Source organism: Arvicanthis niloticus, chromosome 3 (assembly GCF_011762505.2).
Source record: "Arvicanthis niloticus isolate mArvNil1 chromosome 3, mArvNil1.pat.X, whole genome shotgun sequence".
NCBI lineage: Eukaryota > Metazoa > Chordata > Mammalia > Rodentia > Muridae > Arvicanthis > Arvicanthis niloticus.
In genome coordinates, this window is record NC_047660.1 from 86,057,395 (window position 1) to 86,080,716 (window position 23,322).

The 23,322-nt window shown below is 37.7% G+C and overlaps 1 protein-coding gene across 4 annotated transcripts in view; it reads left to right on the top strand.

Moving 5' to 3' along the window:
* Ptpn20 (protein tyrosine phosphatase non-receptor type 20) overlaps positions 1-23,322 on the top strand; it is a 67,418-nt gene that overhangs the window by 42,361 nt on the left and 1,735 nt on the right. For 2 of the 4 annotated variants that reach the window (XM_034498028.2, XM_076931464.1), the window contains 5 exons: positions 3,621-3,769; positions 7,038-7,128; positions 14,877-15,211; positions 16,890-17,105; positions 22,634-22,696. In XM_034498028.2, the coding sequence (XP_034353919.1) occupies positions 3,621-3,769; positions 7,038-7,128; positions 14,877-15,211; positions 16,890-17,105; positions 22,634-22,696 (854 nt within the window). Of the gene's footprint in view, positions 1-262; positions 361-3,620; positions 3,770-7,037; positions 7,129-14,876; positions 15,212-16,889; positions 17,106-22,633; positions 22,697-23,322 lie in introns of those variants that run through there. The other 2 variants (XM_076931466.1, XM_076931465.1) reach the window with 2 other exon arrangements.

Here is a 23,322-nt window from a genome sequence, read left to right on the forward strand (position 1 = left end):
TGAAATACAAGCCTTTTGTGTACAAAGGGATACAGAATGAAGTGATGACCTACAGAGTGGGGCAAAATTGTTGCCAGCTGTACTTCAGACAAGCTATGTATATGTGTATGTGTGTGTGTGTATGTGTATGTATGTATGTATGTATGTATGTATGTATGTATGTATGTATAAATAAAATCAACTTCCTAAAACACAACTGCCAGGTCAGTAAACTGATCAGATACTTCTCAAAAGAAGAAGTAAAATGTCAGTATTTTCACAGTGTTCAGCATCCTTAGCCATCAAGGAAACACAAGTCCATTTGAGAGCCCATCTCTTCCCAGTAAGAATGGCTATCATCACAAAGGAAATGCTGGCAAGGTATGGAAAGAGGAATCCTTATTCATTGTTGGTGGGAGTGTTAACTGGGGAACTACTCTAGAAATCTGCAGTTTTCAAAAATTAAAAACATTATTACCATATGACCTAGCCAGACCACTTCTTAGCATATACCCTAAGGATTCTACACAGAGATATTTATTCATGTTTATGGATGTGCTATTCTCAATAGTAAGTAGAATCAGCATAGATGTGTCCATCAACAGATGAATATGTAATACAAATACATAATGAAAAATTACTCAGGTATAAAATTTTAAAAATCATATAATTTATTAGAAAAAATGTATGGAACTGGAAAATGTTGCAAATGCTACATTTTTCTTCTTGTATATGGATCTCAACTTTTAACATGTGTTTATGTGAATTTCTTGAAACATTTCGATGTTTTCTTTAAGCAAATAGTTTTGTAATTTAAGGTCAGACATTTAAGCATTTGGTCCATTTGGATTTTTGCAGGCAATGGAAGATAGGGCCCAGATTCTTTTTTTGTGTATATGGATGTTTAGTTTTCCCAGCATCACACATTAGAGAAACAATTATTTTCCAGTGTCTACTTTGGCATTTTTCTTGAGAATTTTTTAAAATTTTTAAAAATTACTTATATATATATATATTTTTACAGTACAGTTGTCGTCCCTTTCCTGGTCTGCTTTCCCACAGTTCCTCATCTCATTCCTCCTCCCTCTGTCTACAAGAGAGGCTGCATCCTCCCTAACCCCTCCAAGCATCCCCACTCCCTGGGATCTCAAGTCTCTCTAGGGTTAGTTTCCTCCTCTCCCACTGAGGCCAGACCAGGCAGTCCTCTGCTGTGTATAAGTCGGGAGCCCTCAAGCCAGCTCATGTATGCTGCCTGGTTGGTGACTTAGTGTCTGAGAGATCTCAGTGGACTGAGTTAGTTGAGACTGCTGGTCTTCCTGTGTGGTCGCCCTCCTCCTCAGCTTCTTCCAGCCTTTTTTTTTTTTTTTTTAAATTCAACCACAGGAGTCCTTGGCTTCAGTCTAATGGTTGGGTGTAAGTATCTGTGTCAGTCTCAGTCAGCTGCTTGTTGGGCCTCTTGGAGGATAGCCATGCTAGGCTCCTTTCTGTAAGCACACCATAGCATCAGTAATCGTGTCAGGCCTTGGAACCTTCCCTTGAGATAAATTCCAAGTTCTGCAGTCACTGGACTGCCTTTCCCTCAGTCTCGTCTCCATTTTTGTCCCTGCTGTCCTTTTAGACAGGAACAATTCTGGGTCAGAGTTTTTGACTGTGGGATGGCAACCTCATCTCTCCACTAATAAGTGGATATTAGCCAAAAAAGTACAGAATTTCTAGGATATAATCCACAGAACTAAAGAAGGTTAACAAGCAGAAGGGTCCAAGTGAGGTTGCTCTAATCCCACTTGGGAGAGAGAAGGGAACAATCACAGTGGCAGAGGGAGAGAGAGACCTGGGTGGAGGAGGGCAGGGGGAAGGGAAAAGGGGAATGTGATCAGTGTGGGGGTGAGGGGAGATAGGAGAGAAGTCCTGAGGGCCCACAGAATGAATGGAAATATGCAACCTCGGGGTCGAGGTGGGAGGTGTGGCAACCCTCTAAAAAGTACCAGAGACCTGGGAGGTGAGAGACCCTCAAGACTCAAAGGGAGGGACCTTAGATGAAATGCCCAACAGTGGGGAGAGGGAATGCGTTCTTGAGAATTATTTGTCTATAGATGTTATGGATTTACTTCTGTGATCTGCTTCATTGGTATGTACCCATTTTTGTGGCAATGTCATATTGTTTTGGTTACTATATCCTTGTAATATCATAATATCTTATTAGGTATTCAAATTTTTTACTGTTTTGTTTTATTCAAGATTGATTAGCTAATAGGCATCTTTAGCTGCTTCTATGTGAATTTAACATTTTTTTCTATTTTTATATGAAGAATATATATACATATATGTATATATACATATGTATACATATATATATATATATATATTATATTCTTTGTTGTGAGACTTATATCTCCTCTCATGGACTGCTTATACTCCCTTCATACTGTTGTTACAGAAGTTTATAAAGAACTGTAGAACAATTTCTTTGGCTGTCCATCCACCCAAGAGCCTTTTCCTCTGCCACTCAAAAAGGCTTCTAAAGATATCCCAAGATGTTTCAGTATAACATGAGCCATCCAAAAATGTTCAGATTCTTAAGAATGGTCATCTTCTTCTTTTGTTTAATTGATTTTATATCTTTTTATTAGTACTAACTTATTTTAGTAACTTATTTTCTGTTCACATTGTTTTCTTTGGAAAAAGATTTTGGGAACTTCAATATTTTACCTTAAAATTGTGAAACTTTAAAAGTATATTGTATTGTAAACTTCTAGACTTATTACATTTTTTGACCCACCAATGATATTTATAAAGTTTCAAATACTTGGAACTTATACTGACCATGTGACCTAAAAGTCATTGTAAACTAATGGATTCCATATGTGCTCTTTGATAAAGAACACACTCTTCGATTATTCTGTGTGGGTATATATTCTTTATTCTGTCCTATTAGTTCTATAATTGGGCCTTCTCTGTCTTTTGATGTATTTCATGTTGTTTGGTCTATTCTTGTAGAGTGAGACATGTATTAGAATCTCCATGTCCTCTCAGATAGACTCTATGGGCTTCTAAATACTTGATTCCATGGAGGAAAAAAAGCTTTGTCTTTTTTTTTTCTTATTGGATATTATATTTACATTTCAGATTTTATCCCCTAACGCCCCTTCCCCCCACCATCCAGGAACCTCCTATCCCATCCCCCTTCCTCATGCTTTTATGAGGATGTGCCCCCACCTATTCCCCCCACTCCCACCTTCCCACCTTCGAATTCCCCCCCACTCGGTGTTCATCCTTCATGGGACCAGTCTTTTTTTTTTTTTTTTTTAAATCCACAAAGTGAAGCATTCTTGCCTTGATGTGGTTTTCAATCCACACAACATGTTCATAGTATAAGACCAAATATGCTTCAGTCTCCTTTATGTCTAATAACCCTGAATGGATCTTGTCTACAAATGATGGATTTTTATAACTTCATGATACATAGCATTTTTAAAAAATGATAGTCTATTTAAATGTAACAGACTCTTGTGGAAAAGTAAACTTCTGTTAAAGTTTAAATCTTTGTATTTAAAGAGGAAAAAGTCTAAGAAACATAAAATACCCTACAAGTGTCTATTGTCTACATAGAACTTACAAATGTGGACTTTTCTGTTTCTCAGACACTGAAACAGTTTTCTCTGAAAAGGAGCTAACTCAGTTGGCTCAGATTCGACCATTAGTATTCAACAGTTCTTCACGATCTGCCATGAGGGATTGTTTGAAAATGCTCCAGAAAAAAGAAGAACTTGATATCATCCGTGAGTTTTTGGTAAATATGTTGGTCTAAAGAAAAGTTTATAATTTCCTTTTTTCTGCCACAACAAGAAATTTTCTTTTCTTCTCCTCCTCCTTCTTCCTTTTTCTGTTCCTCTTCATCCTGTTTTTCATTTTTTTACTCAGTACATTGCTTGTATTGTTAAATACCATATCCTTAAAATAATAGATATACATGGTAAAAATAATTAAGTAGCATAAAAGGCTATAAAATATATAAGTATTCTCCTATCTCTTACTCCCATTTCCCCCTGGAACTCCGTGAACTTAGGCTTAAAGAAGTGTTGGCCTGTTCTTTATTCACAAGTGTACTTTGTATAGAAACTTCTCTATAACATACAATTTTCACTCATATTACCACTATATACAGCTATATCTTTGAGTTAATCACATGTCAAATATTTTCATTTTTTGAAATAGTTCTGGGAAATTTAGCTTGTTCTACTCTCTGCCTTTTTTTAAAAACAGCAATCTTTTCTTTTATGGTAAATAGCTGTAAGTTTTCAACCCCATCAGAAATCCAGAATGACTGAGTTAACTATAATTGTGGGAAGCACAAAGCATAGCTTCTAAAACTTAGCCAATTTATAGAGACCTCTGAACACCTGAAAAGCCCCTATACTACCGAACGTTGGAGCATCAAATCTTCAGCCTTCTGGCCCAGAATCATCTGACAGACCTTGGTGATGCAGGATTATTAAGGACTGATTACTCTGTCTAGGCAGATATAATCAGTCGACTATTCTGCATGTGTGTCCTTTTCTGGACAGTAATTTGTCTGTAGATGGAGAGAGGCAATTCTTGCCTAGTGGCTGTTACCACACAACTGGAGTAACTCCAAGGATGCTCAATTTCTTCTTAGAATCCGCGACAGGAAGCTGTCAGGAGCAGACGTATCTCCACCAGTCAAAGATAGTTGATATATCTAGGTCGGTCAGTGGGTTACACCTCTGATTGAACAATTCCAAACTTATAACGCTTATGATTAACATTATTTTAAAAAAAATGTATAAATGCAAAAAGGAAAAGGGGGCATGGGATAGGGGTTTTTTAAGGGGGGGGAATGGGGAAAGGGGATGGCATCTGAAGTGTAAATAAAATATCTAATAAATTAAAAAAAAACAATTACAAAAAAAAAAACAGCAATCATTCTTCATTTGCTTTTTTTTATATGTGTCTTTTTAAAGAACAAATTTTTAGAAAGACAGTATTTTGTGCTGTCAAATTTTGACATTTGTTGATCATGAGTTTTGTTGATGATTTGTCATTTCTTTATTATAAGATACAAAATTATCTTTCCATGTTTTAAGCATTTCATATTAACATTCAGTTTTTACTCATATTTTTGCTTATTATTTTTCATATAATAAATTATTTCTTTTGTGATATGTGTATATATATGTACACACACATAGTATATTTAGACACAGATGTGAGCATATGCACATTTGCCTATTCACCATGAAGGAAGAACTAATTTTTAGTAGTGAAATTCAGTGATCGAAGGACTTTTGGATTTTTACATTATATCCACTTTTTAGTAACACCCATTTCAATCTAAGAATATAATAATTATTTTATATTTTCTGACACAATTAAAATATTTTTTAGTGTTTTAAGTTTTCATTCAGTATCTAGTTAGCATTTAACTTGATTTAAGGCCTTTAGAAGGAACCACTATTGTATATCTGTGCATTTGTCTTAAGTCTTCTGAATTTTACTTAATTTTTAAATTTTTTGGTAATAAATGATGGCATTTTATCTTAGATTTTTAAAAATTGATTTTATTCTATAGGCACTGGTTCTATATTTCTAAGCTTTGTCATATAGTCTTCATTACCATTGTGTGATTTTTTTCTGATTTTTCTTAAAGATTTCTTTTTTTTTTTTGGACTAGTTTTAGAATTGGCTTTTAGAAGGAGTAGAAACTGGCTGTAGTACCCTGGTGCTTGACACCTAGGCAAGCACCTTCTTAGGATGGCAGCAGTCGTCCCACTTATTTAGGCACTGGTGATTAAATATTGGATGCATAGAAATTAGCAAAGAACATTCAAAATACACAGAGTCTCGGGATTTATCCATATATATTAAACAAGCAGGACCTGACGCTTCTCAGTCTCTTTTGTGCCATTGGCCCTCTATGTCTGTGAGCTCCACATTACTGGTCTCAGTGAACTGTAGTTCAAACATATTTGGCAGTATGTTGCTATACTGTTGTATCTGTGTTGAAATGTACAGATTCCTATTCTGCCTTTCAGAACTGTGCATGTAGAATTTAGATTATATTGAGTATAAGTGATTGGAAGATGATTTAAGTATGGGAGAAGGTGCACAGGTCACATGAAAACACTGCCACGCCCATTTTATGTACATGCTCTAACATTTATAGATTTTTATTTCCATAGGAGTCCTGGCACCAGTTCGTTATGGATACCAGTGGATGAGGAAATAGATTGTTTCCTAGTTTTACTCTGCCTTTGAGCTAGACCAGATGCTTAGTGCTCCTGTTACTATGCTGTAGCTGGAAGGACACCCTTGACCATCCTTTGCTTTTCCTTCCACACGCATTACATTTCACATAGTCACTTTGGCGACTGACTAAGACCCATGTTAACTGTTACTCACCTTCTTGGTATTTTCTTTATGTATCTTCAGACACAATTAGACACTATCACTGATACTATTGTTTCTGTAAGTCACATGATATTTGGTTAAATATTCTTTATTAACTGCTTAAGAATGGGAAGGTGTTTCATTTTGTATTCCAGTATCTAGAACTAGCTGCTTGATAAATTCTTTGTGGATTCATACTTGTTAAAGAATTTCTTCTAAAAGGAAGATAATTCTTTTGGCAGTAACCCAGCTATAATTTTTCAAAAAGTAAATTGTAAGCCTTCCTGCAGCTTCTTGTTGAAATATTTCTATTATAGTTGTTTTGTTTATAAAATGATAATGGTATGATTAGAAGCTAATAACTAAGTATTATATTTTATTTTACATGAAAAGGTAAACAGTAGTATTTAGGGAGAAAACTATCTTGAAAATTTAACATTTTTTTATCAAGTGACTCATGAATTTATTCTCTAAACTTAGGACATTGTATTCAGCCTTATAGGATGAGGTTCTGGTTTCTCTGGTTTATCATATAACATTGAATAACAGGTTATACCATGTGGAGTTTAAGGATAATAAATGCCTAACAAAGGAAGATTTTCATTCTTTTGAAATAATAAATACATGTTTTATTTTTTTAATTTTTGAAGGAGTTAGAACAAATGACTCTGCCTGATGACTTCACGTCTGGGAATGAGCTACAGAACAGAGACAAGAACAGATACCGAGATATTCTTCCATGTAAGCTGAGAACATTTTAAGTTATTTTCCTGTTAATAGTAGGGGAAAGGGAAAAGCCCACTTTTTGCATGACAAATTTTGAACTTTACCACGAATAACTCTAGTAGTTAGCACTGGATTACCTGGGCATAGTCTAGGAAATGTGATATCTCTTCTGTCAACTGTCAGTAAACTATTTACACAGCCCTTTAGTCTTGATTACCCATCTAAAACATCTTTCATTTAGTATCCTAAGCCTGGCTACCTTCCCTGGCAATTTGTTTAAACATTAAAACACAATGGGGCTTTTTATATCCTCTGCCCTAGACATTAAAGCTAACTTACCAATCTGATGCCCAACAGGCAGCTGCTTTTTGTTGATATCCAAAGGGCTCTCTACTCATGGCTTCCCTACACCGGTGGAAAGTAGACCAGTTTTCTTTCCCTCAGTGTATTTGCCCACAGCATTTGTCAGTCTCAACCACCCAAAAAAACAGAAATAAAAATACAATAATGTAGTCTTAATGGAAACTTTATTCTACAATCATCTATAAATATAATCTTCCACTGTTCAAGCCAGAAAGCTTAGTCATTTGTCATATGCAAAAAGTGTTTGCATTTTTTTTTCTTCCATCTCTTTAATACCTCCCAAATCTCCCCACACTTCTCTATTGACATTGCTGTCAGCCTGGACTGAATGTCTCTTACCTCTCAGCTGATGTCTGTCTTTTTTCCTCGTTGTGTCCCTTTCTTATTCATTCAAACAGCTGCTGAAGTGACTTTCTTACAACATAGTCAGGACATCCATCTGGCTGTTGTCTTTCATGGCCTTCTGGTACTGTAAACGGTGATGTCTTTCTTGGTGTGTTTGTCTCTAAAGCTATTGTGGGTTTCTCTTCTTCCCTCCATATGATTAAACCTTGAAGCGATGCAAAAACTACCTTCCTTCTGTGCTGTGGCTATCCCTCTATCTTTCATAGCTCATCAGCCTAACCTTTGTTGTTTTCCTCAAAGCAAGATTTGATGATTTTCCAAGGGTTCTAGTACCTTGGGAGTGAGTACACTTCCTACTCACCAGATTATGCTTTAATGATTTTCATTGTTCCTCTAAATAAATTTGAGAGTAGTACAAATCAAAGAAGGACAATATCTGCCAGGGCAGAATAGATGCTGTTATGTTTTGTTAGCTCATTCAGATTAAATTGACTTTGGTTATAAAGCACTGAGCACCTTCTCAAAGTGGTTAAACCAGTGCATTCTGTCATCTTCTGTGAAACAGTATCAAATTCACTAGTATGTATTTTTGAAAATCTGGTCAGCGGACCACTATGCAACATTTTAGCAGTGCAAACAATTTGGTGCTTCTCTGAAAGGTCAAAGGTCTCATATGTTGATTTTTATCCCTTCAGTGTGCAATTAATTTCTCTTCAAGGAAAGTAAACAAGGTTTTAAAAATGACCCTCTCAGGATTATAAGAAGTAAAAGGCACACTGAGTGAGTGAAGAACACATGCACATGATCCTCCTCCAGTCTGTCCTGTGGGCATGGACTATAGAGATGCAAAACAGGTCATTTAAATGATTAAAATAAGGAAAATTCTCCTAAAGTTTTTGCTTCACTTAAACTGTAATTCAACTAAGTTCTGTTTTAAGATTTGCTTACTTTATAACACAGTCTAGTCTAATCTGAGCAGCAGCTTATGAACACACCTGGTTTCTTCATCACACATACAGGGTAAGTTCTGATGACACGTCAAGAAAGCCAGAAATCATTTATTTGCCCTTGGTTCAGTTAGTTTTCACTTTGCAAACCCCAACATGTACACATATTGTTAATAATACAACACACTGTTAGAAATATTGTAACATGAGTTAGATTTCCGTTATCACTGTGCCTTAGCTGGGAATAGTGCAAACATAGCAAGTATGACAGCTGCCTGCCTCATTGATGTACAAATGACTGTCAGTAAAAGTTGGGCAGCATACCAGGGCTTCACCTAACTTCTTTCCAAATTTGTTTGTGTTGTGTGAACAAACAGCAGAGCATGCAGCTGTGTTGTCCCTTCATCTCTCAGTGAGAAGCCTGTGTGGCATCCTGCAAACAGGGTAACCAAGAGAGCTGACTCACAAACACAGCAGTCAGTGGCAGCAAGATTATATACATATACATATACTATACATTTATATTATTCTATGGATAAATTTAGAATTGAACACAAATGACCTTATAGAATAAATAGCTTACTTGGAGTATGTGGTATTATTACCAAACTGGGACCTCTACTGCTGTACCCAGAGGGACTTGCTGAAGAGTGACTTACCAAAATGAAAGCATTGAGTGGTTGGGGTGGTTAGGATGAAGGCAGCCTAGGAAACATGTGCTGGCTAGAGGCTTCACATTACAGGAACATTAGGGTAGTTTCAGAACAGAGGAAATATAAAGGGGAAATGATAGAAGCAAATCCAAATGGATGAGGGAATATGACAATCAAGGCACAGTAAGAGGCTCACCCTAAGTTATAGAACAAAAAAGAGCAAATTCTGTTTAAACTGAAAATGAAGTTTTAAATTCTGTGTTTTTAATGTCTTAGGGTCAATATGAGTCTTGCTTTATTTTTTTTCTGTATATTTATAACCAACAGGAAAGTTTTTAAAGCCTTGATGAAAATTTTAAGGGCCCTGAAACAATCTATTTTTTCTTAAGATATTTTTGCAACTCCAGTTTACATAGTCATGTTTATGGCTTTGTACCATCATGCAAGCAAAAAGGCCTTTATTACAGAGATTTCCATGTGGAAACACAATATATTGCATTTATTTAACATTTTATGACTTCAAAATTATTTTAATAGCTGTTTAGTGAGTGAGAACACATTATATATCAAGTCTCCTACTTCAAGGGGAGTACTTTTTTGTAACCTGTCTTTGGGTCAAGACATAATCAGGACGGATAATGGTAGTATCTTGAATATCTGAGTATTCTTTGTAACAATGTGAGAAGCCAGGGAAGATGATAATATGTGAATTTAAGGATGCCAAAAAATATGGAAAAGATCAAGAAATGTTCCGGTCAACTCAACAACAACAACAAAATAACAACAACAACAACAGCAACAAAAACCCTTCTAACCTTTACCTTATACTTTATATAAAAATGAACTTAAACACAGAACTAAATGTAATAAAAACCATATTTGGGACTAGAGAGATGGTCCAGTAGTTAAGAGCCCCTGCTGTTTTTCCATAGCACACAAGTTCAATTCCTAGGACTCATATCAGACGGCTCACAATTGTCTAAAATTCCAGTTTCATGGAATCTGATATCTCTTGTCTTCTGTGCTTGTGCACATACACACATGTGCACACACACAAACACACAAACCCCACAGGTGGCACACACACAGGCATAAATAAATACATGTAAAATGGTGTCTTTAATTAAAAATATAAAAAAATACAACTTCTTGGAATTAAACCCAAGGAAAAATTTTAGCATCTTTGTATTTAGTAAAAAATGTTCTCAGTAGGATACAAAACTTTGAAACTGCCAAGGGGAAAATAATTAGATTTCATCAAACTTTTTAAAAAATTGCTCTTTTGAGTATAGCATTCTAAAAGCAAAATGGCAAGTATCAGGCTAGAAGAAATTTAAATATAAAACATCTACTTGACAAAGAATATGCATTTATAATATATGTAATGGTCGCTAGGAAGGATGCTGTTCAGAACCTGTTGCAGTGCTGGGGAGAGCCTTGAGATTTTGGAGCAATGCACTGCAATCCCTGTAGGATCTGCTTTCTTTTGGAGAAGCTGGTTTTCAGCCTATTATTATTACACCTTAGCAGAGACTGCATAATAGAGAACTAAGTAAATATTACTTCTCTATCAACAGCCAAGCCATTAAGCTGGGTGTACACAACAGCACTTGCTTATCAGAAAGAAATGGTAGATGTGAGATTCTTCTTGAGTAGACCCTTGATGACTTACTTTTCTATTGCTGTGACAAAGCACATGACCAAGAAAACTTATAAAAGAAAGCATTTAATTTAGGAGCTCATGTTTCCAGAGGATTAGAGTCCATGGACATCATGGCAACAGACAGGCCAGCGTGGCACTGGAGCAGGAGCTGAGAGTTCACATTTGATCCACAAGCATGAGGCAGTGAGAGAGTTAACTGGGAAGTGGCATCTCAAATCTCAAAGCCCACCCAGTAACACACCTCCTACAATAATGTCAGACCTCCTAACAGTTCCACTAACTGGGGAACAAACATTCCAATATACAAACCGATGGGGCCCATTCTCATTCAAACCACCACAACCTTGAAGTCACAGGAAGTTCCATGACAAAAAAATTGTCCAAATATCCATGCTCTCCATTTCTGTACACTGGCTTGTCTCCTCAGCTTGTACTTAAATTCTTATGAAGAGTTCCCTGTGATCAATTGACAGGGGAAACAGGGTTCGACATGGTTCTGAATTGTTTCTGTGGATCACCTAAGTCACTGGACGGTTGCACTACTGTAGCTCATTTTTGAAACATTTCTGAAGTGTAATGTGAAGGGAATTATATCTACTGGGAATAACTTTGCTAGGTGTACTTGGTTGTTCATTTTTCTTGGAGAAATGGTTGGCAGGTAAGCTTAGGTGATAGCCAGTGCCTTAACTGGATGGATGGTCAAAGCCTTGGAAGGAACATAGTTGAAAAGTAATAACAAAGGAGGTCTAGGGAAAAGATAGACAGGAAGAGCTTTCCATATAAGCAAACCCCATGTAAATCCTATGTCTCACCTGAGTGCTCGTGAAGAGTGACTTCAACAGAGGACAGTAACCATGTGGGTAGGATACTCTCTGTGGACGGCAGTCATTCTCCCTAATTACTCTGCCATTGTTCAACAGCTCATGAAAAAATAAAACCAGCCTATTTGGCACTATTGGAGACTATGTATGGATTCAGCTTCACAGACATTTTGTCACTCACCAAAAACAACCAGGCTATACTCAGTCACTGCCAAGTATCTAGGCTTCAAGAAGCATGGAATATTGCAGAGTCCTTGATATGAAACCTTATTCTCTGAGGTGAGAGGTTATGTTGAACCACTTCTATCATGAAAGAAACAGTTATTTTTTTCTAACAAAAGAGAAATTTACTCTAATTATGAATTTGCCTTCCCTAAGTACAGTGCTTTTTCAGAATTTGTAGACCTAAAGAATACCTTACATCATGGTACTCCACACAAAGGAACTCTCTTTGTGGCAAATGGCTCTTAGCAGTGGCCTTTTTCTGTGAGGTCCATATAGACTCCACTATCCTGAAGAGACTTACTTGATATAATGGTTGAATGACATTTTGAAGAAAATTATAGTGCTGAGTAGGTGACAGACCCTTCCTGGGACAATGTTCTCTAGTTGGCTGAACACATGCTACCCGCTGTAGCCAGGGCTCAGGGACTCAGGCGTGCACACTCTGCTCTCAGCAGGCACTCTTGGGTGTGGGCTGTTTTACCAGGGCATGGGCTACTTCTCAGGCACTGCACACTTAGAGAAAGCTTCTCCCAGCAGCTGTCAGTTGCCAGTGGCACCTCAGCTGGCAGTAGAGCTTTGTGCCCAACTCTGTTCTTCACGCTGAGATCTGCTCTTGTTGGACTTTTGTGAGTCTTGTATGTGCTGCTACAACCTTTGTGAGTTCACACATGCAGCTGCCTGCTGTGTCCAGAAAACACTCTCCTTGTTGTCATCCGCCTTCTCTGTCTCTTACATTTTTATGCACCCTCTTCTGCAGTGGTACCCAAGACTTTGGTGGAGGAAGTTCACGCATAGGTTTAATTTAGAGATGAACATTCTGCAGTCTCTTGTTCTCTGCGTCTTTCCCAGCCATAGGTCTCTACATTGATCATTAATTATCTGGTGCAAATATAAGCCCTCTGCTGAGGGCTAAGAGGTATGTTAATATAGGGTATGATGTTAGGTCATTAGGAGTGGATTTAATACTATGTCCATCTAGCGTCATAATAGTTTACTAGGGTCTATACCTCTCTAGCCTTACGTTCTTGTTCTGATAATGGTGTTTGGTATGGGTTTCATTTTGTGGAACGGACCTTTAATCCAGTCAGAAGGTAGGTGTTTGCTGCCATGATGTTGGCCTTGAAGTCTTAACAGTTCTCTTCATTAATGTTATCCCAACTTAAGCAATGTCTTTCTGCAAACTTGAGTCTTCCTTAAGAGTCAACAAACATGTAATTACTTGGGGATTTGTGGAGCCCAGAAAGGCTGCATATAATGGGACAAGCAGGACAGGAGTTTAAACTGAATAATTGTGGTTTGTATCTGTAAGCTAGATTTTACTAAATTATTCAACACACTCAATCTTTTTAAAATTAAAAGTGTTTATGTAAAGTAGCATTTGGGGTGGTGAGATGTCATATCAGTTAGCACCAGTTACTGCTCTTGCTCCCATTTTGAAATATTTGGTGTCTTTCTATATTTGGCAATAGACTTTTCTACTCCCCTTATAAGAGAATAGAAAATTTATAAGAATTTTGTATCATATGTTGGAAGTCATAGACCTTGTTTGGTGTCAAGTAAGCAAAACATAGATGGAGTATTGGTGGAACAGATTGCAGATGTCTATGTGCAGTAAAACAAGGGCTCCTGAACGGTGAAGATTACCATGGGACAGAATGACAGTTTTCTCTCATGCTTTCTGACAGTGTTAGACAAGCCCCATGCTGTTTGGAGCCAGTACTTTCAGTAACATCTTTTTGGCCATGTACCTTGTTTTGATTGCCACATCACTGCACTCAGTGGAAGCTGAGAAAGGTGGCTGCCCGGCTAGATTACGGGCATTGATAGACTTCCATTAATACTAGAATTTGTTTCCAAACCATTATCCTATTTTGTAAAACTGTGTTCTCTGTTGCCCTAAACTTATAGATTTCCCAGATTTTCAGGAGAATACCATTTGCTATTGCTCCTGAGGGTGCTTCTGTGCTGTTTTCAGTAGCACAGTAGTGGACACCGACAGCCCTTTGGTCTAATGCTGCTGTATCTCACGGAAGTCCTATAGGACAGTACTGATGGCACAATTTTATTTCTTAAAAGATGCTCTTAAAGTCCTCCTAACTGTATATTTCTAAAGTCTTATAAATAGGTTTGATGAAGGGATGAATTTATTTATTTTTAACATTTTGTTGATTCTTTATGAATTTTACATTATGCACCCCAGTCCTGTTCATCTCCCCATCTCCTCATATCCACCCTCTGCTCTTGCAATCCCCCCAAAGTAAAACACACACACACACACACACACACACACACACACACACACACACACACACGTAAACAAAACAAAGCATAAAAATCATCTTGTGGAAGCTGTAGTGTGTCATAATGTGTTCCATAGTATACTCCTCTCCCTCCCCAAAGTCTGCATCATCTGTGAACTGTTGGGGCACATAGAAGGGCCAGTCCTGCTGATGCAAATCTGCAGGATCTCCTTGACACAGGGCATCAGGATAGCCAGGAGTCCTAGTGAGGATCCAATCTTGAAAGAGTCACAGAAGCTAAAGACCTCTAACCAGACCAATGACTCATTGCAATAGAGGGATGAATTTAAACTTAGCCCTTTTGAAAATAATCTCCTGTGCCATTTCCTTTTGAGAGAGTGGTAGAGAAATTCATGGACTTACTTATGTGAAATGCTTTCATAAAGTCTAGGAAGCATAGCTCACTCTTCCATTATTTTTACCACATGTTTCTGTTTCCATAATAGATGATTCAACACGTGTTCCTCTTGGAAAAAACAAGGACTACATCAACGCTAGTTATATTAGAATAATAAATCATGAAGAAGAGTATTTTTATATTGCCACTCAAGGACCACTGCCAGATACTATAGAAGACTTTTGGCAAATGGTTTTGGAAAATAATTGTAATGTTATTGCTATGATAACCAGAGAGATAGAAGGTGGAGTTATCAAGTGTTACAGTTACTGGCCCATTTCTCAGAAGGAGCCTTTGGAATTCAAACACTTTCGTGTCTTTCTGGAGAACTTTCAGATAACTCAATATTTCGTCATTCGAATATTTCAAATTGTGAAGAAGTCTGTAAGTCTTATAATGCTGTTTGTAGATGCATGTTTTACAATATTACTTAGTGTGTTGGAATATATACTGAGGCTATGCCATGTTTGCTTGCTGTCACTGGGAAGCCTGCTGTTTTCTGAAGGGAAATGGAGGAGCCATGGATCTCTGAGTGAAGGGAGGTATGGGGAGGGGGACTAGGAAGAATGGAGACATGGAGGCTGCTGTTGGGATGTATTGTATGAAAGAAGAATAAATAAAATGAAAAAAATTAAAATGTAACTTTTGTTATTAGTGGTGGTGCATACTTTTAATCACAGCACTCAGAAGGCAGAGGCAGGTGGATCTCTGTGAGTTCAAGGCCAGTCTGGTCTACAGACAGAGTTCCAGGACAGCCAGCTTTAGAAGAAAATAGAGTAACTTTTTTTTACCTCTTTGTAATCTAGAAACAAAGTTATATTTTTTTTTACTTCTGCTTAGCCAAACTGTAACTAGAGAGGAAGAAAATTTAAAGGAGACCATGGGGCAGGGAGTGGCTACCAGATGCTTCTGGTCCTGTGATGCACTTTGGTGGTTCCTGCCAAGTGTGGCAGACTGCAACTTAGTTTGTCAAGAGTGCCTACTGCTGTGCTGGATTCTACTGCCACACAGCGAGCAAGGAGACACCTATATTCTCCAGTACTTGAGTTGCTGTGATCAGTGATAATGTTAAGGTTCACATGGGGTGCTTTGGGAGCTGAGATGGGAAATTGTGTATCTGGAAAACAGATTACTGAAGCTAACATCACATCTGGGTGGTGAAGGCCCTAGATGAGAAAGGAAGCAGACAATTGAAAAAGACATTGACCTTCGTGTATTTATAGAAACATAAATAAGTGCTCATAGAACAAAAATTTGAACATTATCAAGGAACAGTGAGGGATAAAGGATGGTTGTAGACAAAAGCAGGGACTGGCTAGAACATGAAATGCCTGACTTCTGCAAAAGAACATGAATTTTATAAGTAGCAATTGGGACAGAACACTTATAGGTAGGGTTGTTTTGTTTTATAATAAAATTGCCAGATTTATAAGGCACTTAGGACTTGGTACTTTTGACACCAAGAAGATTTAAAACCATACTGCATTATGCATTACTTTTGAGTCTTGGACAGGAGGTGCAGATCCTTTTGAATGTGTCAGCCAACTTTTCACCCTTAAGTACTTTGAAATCTTGGTTTATCTGCAGCCTCATAATACAGAAGAAAAGTGTTAGTGTGGGATTTGGAAGGCAAGCATTCAAATCCAAGCTGTAAATATGTGAGCCTTGTGACCTAGCGTATACCTCCCAGTCCTCCCAATTCTGATCTCTAAACATGGAGACAAAATAGTACTTTTATCTTAGGCTGATATAAGGATTAAAGTAGATAACCCATGTGGAGCTCCTTGTGTATTACCTAGTGGGGAGTGAGTACTGGATTCCTGCATCTTGACAGCATTCTTGTTTTTATTGTTTTCATTGTGTTCTCCTTTTTAAAACGGAGAAAAGCTAATTCTGGCAACTTTCAGAGTTCTTACACACATCAAGCTTAGGTTTCTGTATTCTGAATGCTCTATACACCAGTGTGCACTGTCTCCAGCAGCAGCATCGTCATTGTTACTATAATAGATATTGAAATGACTAATATAAGAAATCAATAAACCTCTCTCTGTCTCTCTAACAGACAGGAAAGAGTCACTCTGTAAAACACTTGCAGTTCACCAAATGGCCAGACCATGGCACTCCTGCCTCAGCAGATTTTTTCATAAAATATGTTCGTTATGTGAGGAAGAGCCACATTACAGGACCCCTCCTTGTTCACTGCAGTGCTGGTGTAGGCCGAACAGGGGTGTTCATATGTGTGGACGTTGTATTCTCTGCCATCGAGAAGAACTACTCAGTAAGTGTGTGATAAAGCAGATGAACTGATAGTGTCTCCAAACATGCTTCTCACAGCCTGCTCTTATTGGACACCTGTGATCTGAGCAGCACAGCACATCAAGTGCCCATTAGCTTAGGAGACCTCATTCTCACTGGGTTTGCTTTAGGCTCCTGGGAATGGTGATGAGGATTAACATGTCTTACATCAATGGATAGCTAGGATAGTGTAGAGAGTAATGGGCACTCTGTAGGTAAGCAGTCATTTCCTTCCTTTGTGCCACTTATGGCTTTAGTATTTCTTTTAGATAATTTCAATGAAGTATGCTTGCTCTCAGTGAGCAAGTCTGACATGCATGTAGGTTGAAAACTGTTAAGCTCAGAGTTGATGAAGGGCCTCTAGGCTTAACTGCTGATTTTACTATCTACTTTAGATTTGAGTGGTTTTCTGTAAATTTCTCATCCTCTTTCAAATACCAGTTGTATTATTTTACACATTTTCGTGGTTTATAACTTTTAACTGTGTGTATGTATGTGAGTGTGTGAACATGCCAGGAAGGGACAGAGACATGAGAGCCTCCTGGAGCTGGAGTCACAGGTGGTTGTAAATTGTTCAGCATGGGTGCTGGGAACTGAACTCAGGCCCTCTACAGGGGCAGTAGTGTATCCTCTTGAGCAGGGAACCATTTTCCCAGCCTCAAAATCAGGTTTTAAACATAAAACAAGGAGATAAGCATTCATGAGTATGAGCCAAACATTAGCAATCCCTTACTTTCTCCTAAACTGAGGTGTAAGAGACAGAGTCTGATAATTAGTGACTATATTCTTTACTGTTGTCTGTGTGGCACTATACTGCAGTACTGAGGAAGGGATGATGTCCGCTGAGTGTGCAGGCCCTGGGGAAGGTGGCTCTTACACTGCCCTAAGGACCATGAAAGTCCTTACCCCAGTCAAGAGGTGACGAGCTGTGTACCTTCCTGTGAGACAAAGGTCAGATTCCTGAAGTCTCAGGCTTTGCACAGCCGTACTCCAGCAGAGGCAGGCCTTCCTGTGGTGGAAAAATGGATGCTATATTTTCAATGTTTACCCACAGAGGACATCAAGGAGGAGCTAGAAAAACTGTCCTTAGAGAAAGATGAATTTCTTTGTAAAAGTATGGGCCCATGTCTCCTAGCATTTCACTTTCTGACTGTGTGTTAGTCTCTGAACACTGAAGGATGGCCCTGGCTGTTTGAACCACACATGACCACAAGCTGTGAGACTGAGACTGGGAATGATATTGTTTTCTAAAACAAACCCAGAATATCATTATGAAGAATGAATGTAAGCTGGCTGGTTTTAAAAAAAGAAAAAGACACATGTCCTAAAATGCTGAGAATGTTTGCATGCTTATCCTTGTTCATATCACTGTGGCAGCTGTACAAGTTGTCCATTATCGTTTGTCAAATTGAAGCAGCACCGTGCCCCCACAGAATAGCTTCTTCCACTTGAGATGTGCCTTATTGCTGGTCTTACACAGTTTGTCTGGCAGTTTTTCTTTCTCAGTGGTACTTTGAGTTGAGGATATGGCTCAGTGGTGGATGCTCCCCCAGCATGGGCAAGGTTTGAGAAAGCAATGAAACAATGTTTCCGTTTGATGAAACACTGTGGCTAAAAATACACAGCTGTTGTTTCTTGACTTTCCATACAACCCAGACTGTCAGTAACCGAAGTGCGTACTGATGCTGTGTCCTACTTTGAGCAGAGCTTGTTTGTTGTCATCAGAGTTCGTTCATTCTCTAGAAAGGCCTCTGGGACCTTGACATGCCCATGCCTGTGTCAATGACTCAGGGTGTCCTCCTCTGCTCCCTACAGATGTAAAAATAGGGGAATACACAACCATTTATGTCTGTTTATTGATATTTAGAGTCACTTTAATTTTTAATTAAGTTAGGTTAAAACCCCTTATAACATTTGAAAGCAAACTAGTTCTTCTCTTGAACAAACATCAAGGGGTTGTCAGATATTCTGAGCCAAGCTTGTTTCCTTTTGTCTATCATCGGCATATAATAACTGTTAACCAGAAGCTCTGCAATGAAGGGAGTCTTGATGCAGTGAGGAGAACCAGCCAAAGTTTAACACATTTTCCTTTATATGCTCTAACTTTTATACAACAGTGTTTATCTCGTCTCCTCTGGAAGGTACTAGCATTTGCTTTTCTCTTTGTTAGTAGAGAGGACTCCTGAAGAAACAGATTTACCTTCTGATTTAAAATCCTTATCTTGTGTGTTTGTGTGTCATTGCAACTTAAATGCCCAAATTTCATCCTGTGAAATATAAGCTGCAAGTCACATCTGTACTGCGGTACTGTGGATTTCTATAGTAGAACTAGGTGCATTTGTCAGCAATGTGAACACAGTTAACCAAAGTGAAACTTCTTGGTTGTATCACGCACCTACCAGTCACACACTGTCTGACTGTTAGCAATGTTTATAGATTCCTTCAACAGCACTGCTGTCATTCCCTGTTGTTAGCTAGTTCCCAAACTTACCAACCCAGAGCACCATTAGAAATAACCATCTTTTGCCATCTATTTACCAAAATTTCAAAGGAAGAAATCATTAGAGCACTTTGACCATTTTTGACTACTGTATATGATGTTTACTGTTAGCAATTGAAACACTATTTTGTAAGAAGTCAGTTGAGCAGTAGTATGTGAAATGCTAAATATCTGCTTTTTTGGCTTTCTAATCTACTACTCTATAAAATAATCATTTTGGTTTTGTAAAAATGCTTATTATGAATGCTAATTAAGATAATTGTCCCTTTGTTTTGTTAGCTAGCAGATCTTTATAAATAATACAAATGTGGTTTTAGCACATTACAAACAATAATTATTATAAAACTCAGTTGTATGTGGAAACCCAATTCCTGAAGAATTTGCTTGATCTTTTTTACTCTTGATTTCTTCTCAGTCATTTCCACTGTCTTGTTGATGTTGTTGTAGTTGTAGTAGATGTTGTTGTAGTTGTTGTGGTTGTTGTAGTTGTGATTGTTGTAGTTGTTGTATTTTTGTAGTTGTTGTATTTGTTGTTGTTGATGTGGTAGTTGTTGTTGTTGGCCAGTACAACCACACTCGGAAGACTGTGTCTTTTCTAATATGGTGATTCAGGAAAGCTTCTTTTCCTATCAGTAAATTAATGTTGAGAACTGTAGATTTATTGCCATATTTTTACCCAGCACTGTTGCAGTTTTAAAGCTTCCAAAGGAATAGAGGTTTTAATTTTAATGACTTTTACTTAGTTTCTCTTTTTATGTATCATGTTTCTAATATCAAGTCTAGGACCCTAGATTCTGAAAAATTCAAGTTCTATATTTTAGACCCAAGTCTATACTGTATGTTGAGAATGTAAAACATGAGGTTTTGATTGAGAATTATTCTCTTATTTATTTATTGACTGTGGGTAACCAGTTGTTCTAGAATCGTTGTTGAAAAGATTATTCTTCCTACACAGAATTGCTGGTATACCTTTATCAAAAATTATTTAGAGAATTCCCCATAGGGCTGTTCTGGTTCTGTACTCTGTTTCACTGATCTGTGTCTCATTTTGTTGCTAGTACCAACTTTTGGATCTCTGTAACTATGTAAAAGATTTAATATTAGGTAGAGTGATTCCTTACACTTCATTCTTACATTTCAAAATTGTCTTAGCCAGTTCAGAGTCTGTGTTTTCCAATGTAAATTTTGTGATTAATTTGTGCCCTAGTTAGGATTTCTATTGCTGTGATAAAATATCGTGACTAAAGCAGCTTGAGGACAAAGGGCTTATTTCAGCTTACAGTTCCACGTCACATGCAGTACATCACTGGTGGAAGTCAGGGCAGGAACTCAAGGCCACATCCAGAGACAGGAGGAGTGCTGATTACAGGGTTGCTTCTCATGACAAACCTGCTCAGGGATGGCACAACTGACAATGGGCTAGGCCCTCCCACATCCATCATCAGTCAAGAAAGTACACCATATACTTGCCCATGGTGAGTGTTATGGAGGCATTTGCTAGGTTAAGATTTCTTCCGAATATGTCTCTAATCTCTGACAAGCTGACATAAAACTAGTCATCGTAGCTTGCCTTTTGGGATTGTGGTAAAAATTACATAAATATAAAATTTGGGGAGAGCTGACATCTTTCCTGTATCGAATCAGCAACTCCATGAATATATTATATGTTTCCTCATTTAATAGGTCTTTTTAAGATTCTTTTGTAAGCATTTCACAATTTTCAGAATATAAATTCTTCATGTGTTCTGTTAAATTTATCCTATTTCATTCTTTGACCAAATTGGAAATTTACTATTTTAACTTTCAGTTTCGCCATATTTATTGCAATGAAAATAAGACATAGAAATGCAAATACTTTTTGCATGTTGGTTTTCTATTGTATGACCTTGTCAAGTTTATTTATTCTGATCTTATTTGTGGCTTAGTTACTTGTCATTTCTACATAGATGATTTGTGTCATCTGCAAATAGATCTATTGCTTTCTTTTCAATACACATAGCCTTTTTATTTCTGGAATAATTCCTCTATAACTTGTTCTATAAAAGACCCCAGGGAGAAGATGAAAGGCAGGCTAAAGATTAGGAGAAAATAATTTCAAATTATGAATCCAAGAAATGCCATGCATCTGGAATACATAAAGAACTCTGAAAAACAATGCTTGCCATGCCATAATGAGGACCTGGGGTCAGTCCTGAGGCCCACATAAAAAGTCGAGCACGATACCACTCATTTGTAACCCTAGCATTTGGGAGGCAAAGACAGGAGGATCCCTGTAGATCATTGGTTAGCCAGTCTAGCCTAATTGATGAGACCCAGGTCTCAGAAGGAATCTGAGAGTGGATATAAAACATGAGGGATTATAGTTGAGAATCTGAAAACATGATGTCAGCATAGCCTGTGTTCCATGCCTATCTGGTGCTCGCACCACACTGACTTTCTAGGTGAGTCCTGAGCTGCAGTTGGGCCATAGGCCACTCGATGGGTCACTCTCCACAGAGCTCACTACCAGTGCCCGGTTCTAGAAGACTTCCTAAATCCTTCCTGTTTCTGCACTGTGTCATCAAGAACCAGCAGCAGACCTTTGTGACCGGCAGTCTGTGGCCACCTCTAGCTGTCAGGTGCACACTACAGTCTTAGTGACTGTTGCCAAAGGTTCTTTTTGAATCCACAGGGCTCTTTATGTAAGAAAAAGACATGCTCATGTGGTCAAGGCAGGTCTTCTAAGCTTGTCCAGAATTATACTGCTGCTTTCAGGCCTCCCTGTGGTTAGCATAAAGGGAGTAAGTTTGTTGAGAATGTTTTTCCTCTTAGATGATGGTTTTCTTCTTCACCTTCAAAAGCCTGCTAAAACAAATCTTTCTTATTCATTAGGCTGGGCATTAAGAAATATATTGTGACTGGAAAGGAGACCTTTCTAGTTACCTCTTGACATCTCTTTTCACTAGAAAGAGATATAGAGTACTCATTTGTCACCCTGTGAGTTTATGTTCTCCATTGTCGTCTCATTTCAGTTCAACATTATGAACATAGTGACCCAGATGAGAAAGCAGCGCTGTGGCATGATTCAAACCAAGGCAAGTGCTCCCTGTGTAACCTGATAAACTACAGAAGCAGTGTATCTAATGTATTACTAAGTTTCTAGACAGTAATTTGAAATGTGAACTTGCCTCTATGTCTGTCTGTCTGTCTGCCTGTCTGTCTGCCTGCCTGCCTGCCTGCCTATCTACTATTCTATCTATCTATCTATCTATCTATCTATCTACCTATCTATCTATCTATCCATCTATCTGTTATTGGCACATTATAAAAAGATATTTTTATATCACAGATTAGTTTGTAATTGCCAGGAGAGACAAAGAGAATATTTATAATAAAAAAGTTGCCTCTGAACTTATATGTATACTATGTATGTCTGTATAAGTAGAGATATGTTTGGGTACGTAAACATATAACAATTGTATACATTTGAAATGTTAAAATTAATATGAGAGACTTTTTAAATTAGAGTTAGGTTAGCTAGAAAAGTATAAGGAAGTAGACACTGGCATTTTCCTTCCTTTTAGAATCTCTGTTAAGGAATCCTAGGCCAAGACATTTATTTTCATTATTTATGTTCTTCATACTTAAAGTCCATACTTGCATAAAGAAGTTCCTAAATGTTTGTAGAGAAATATTTGTTGTTGGAGGGAAATTTTCTTAT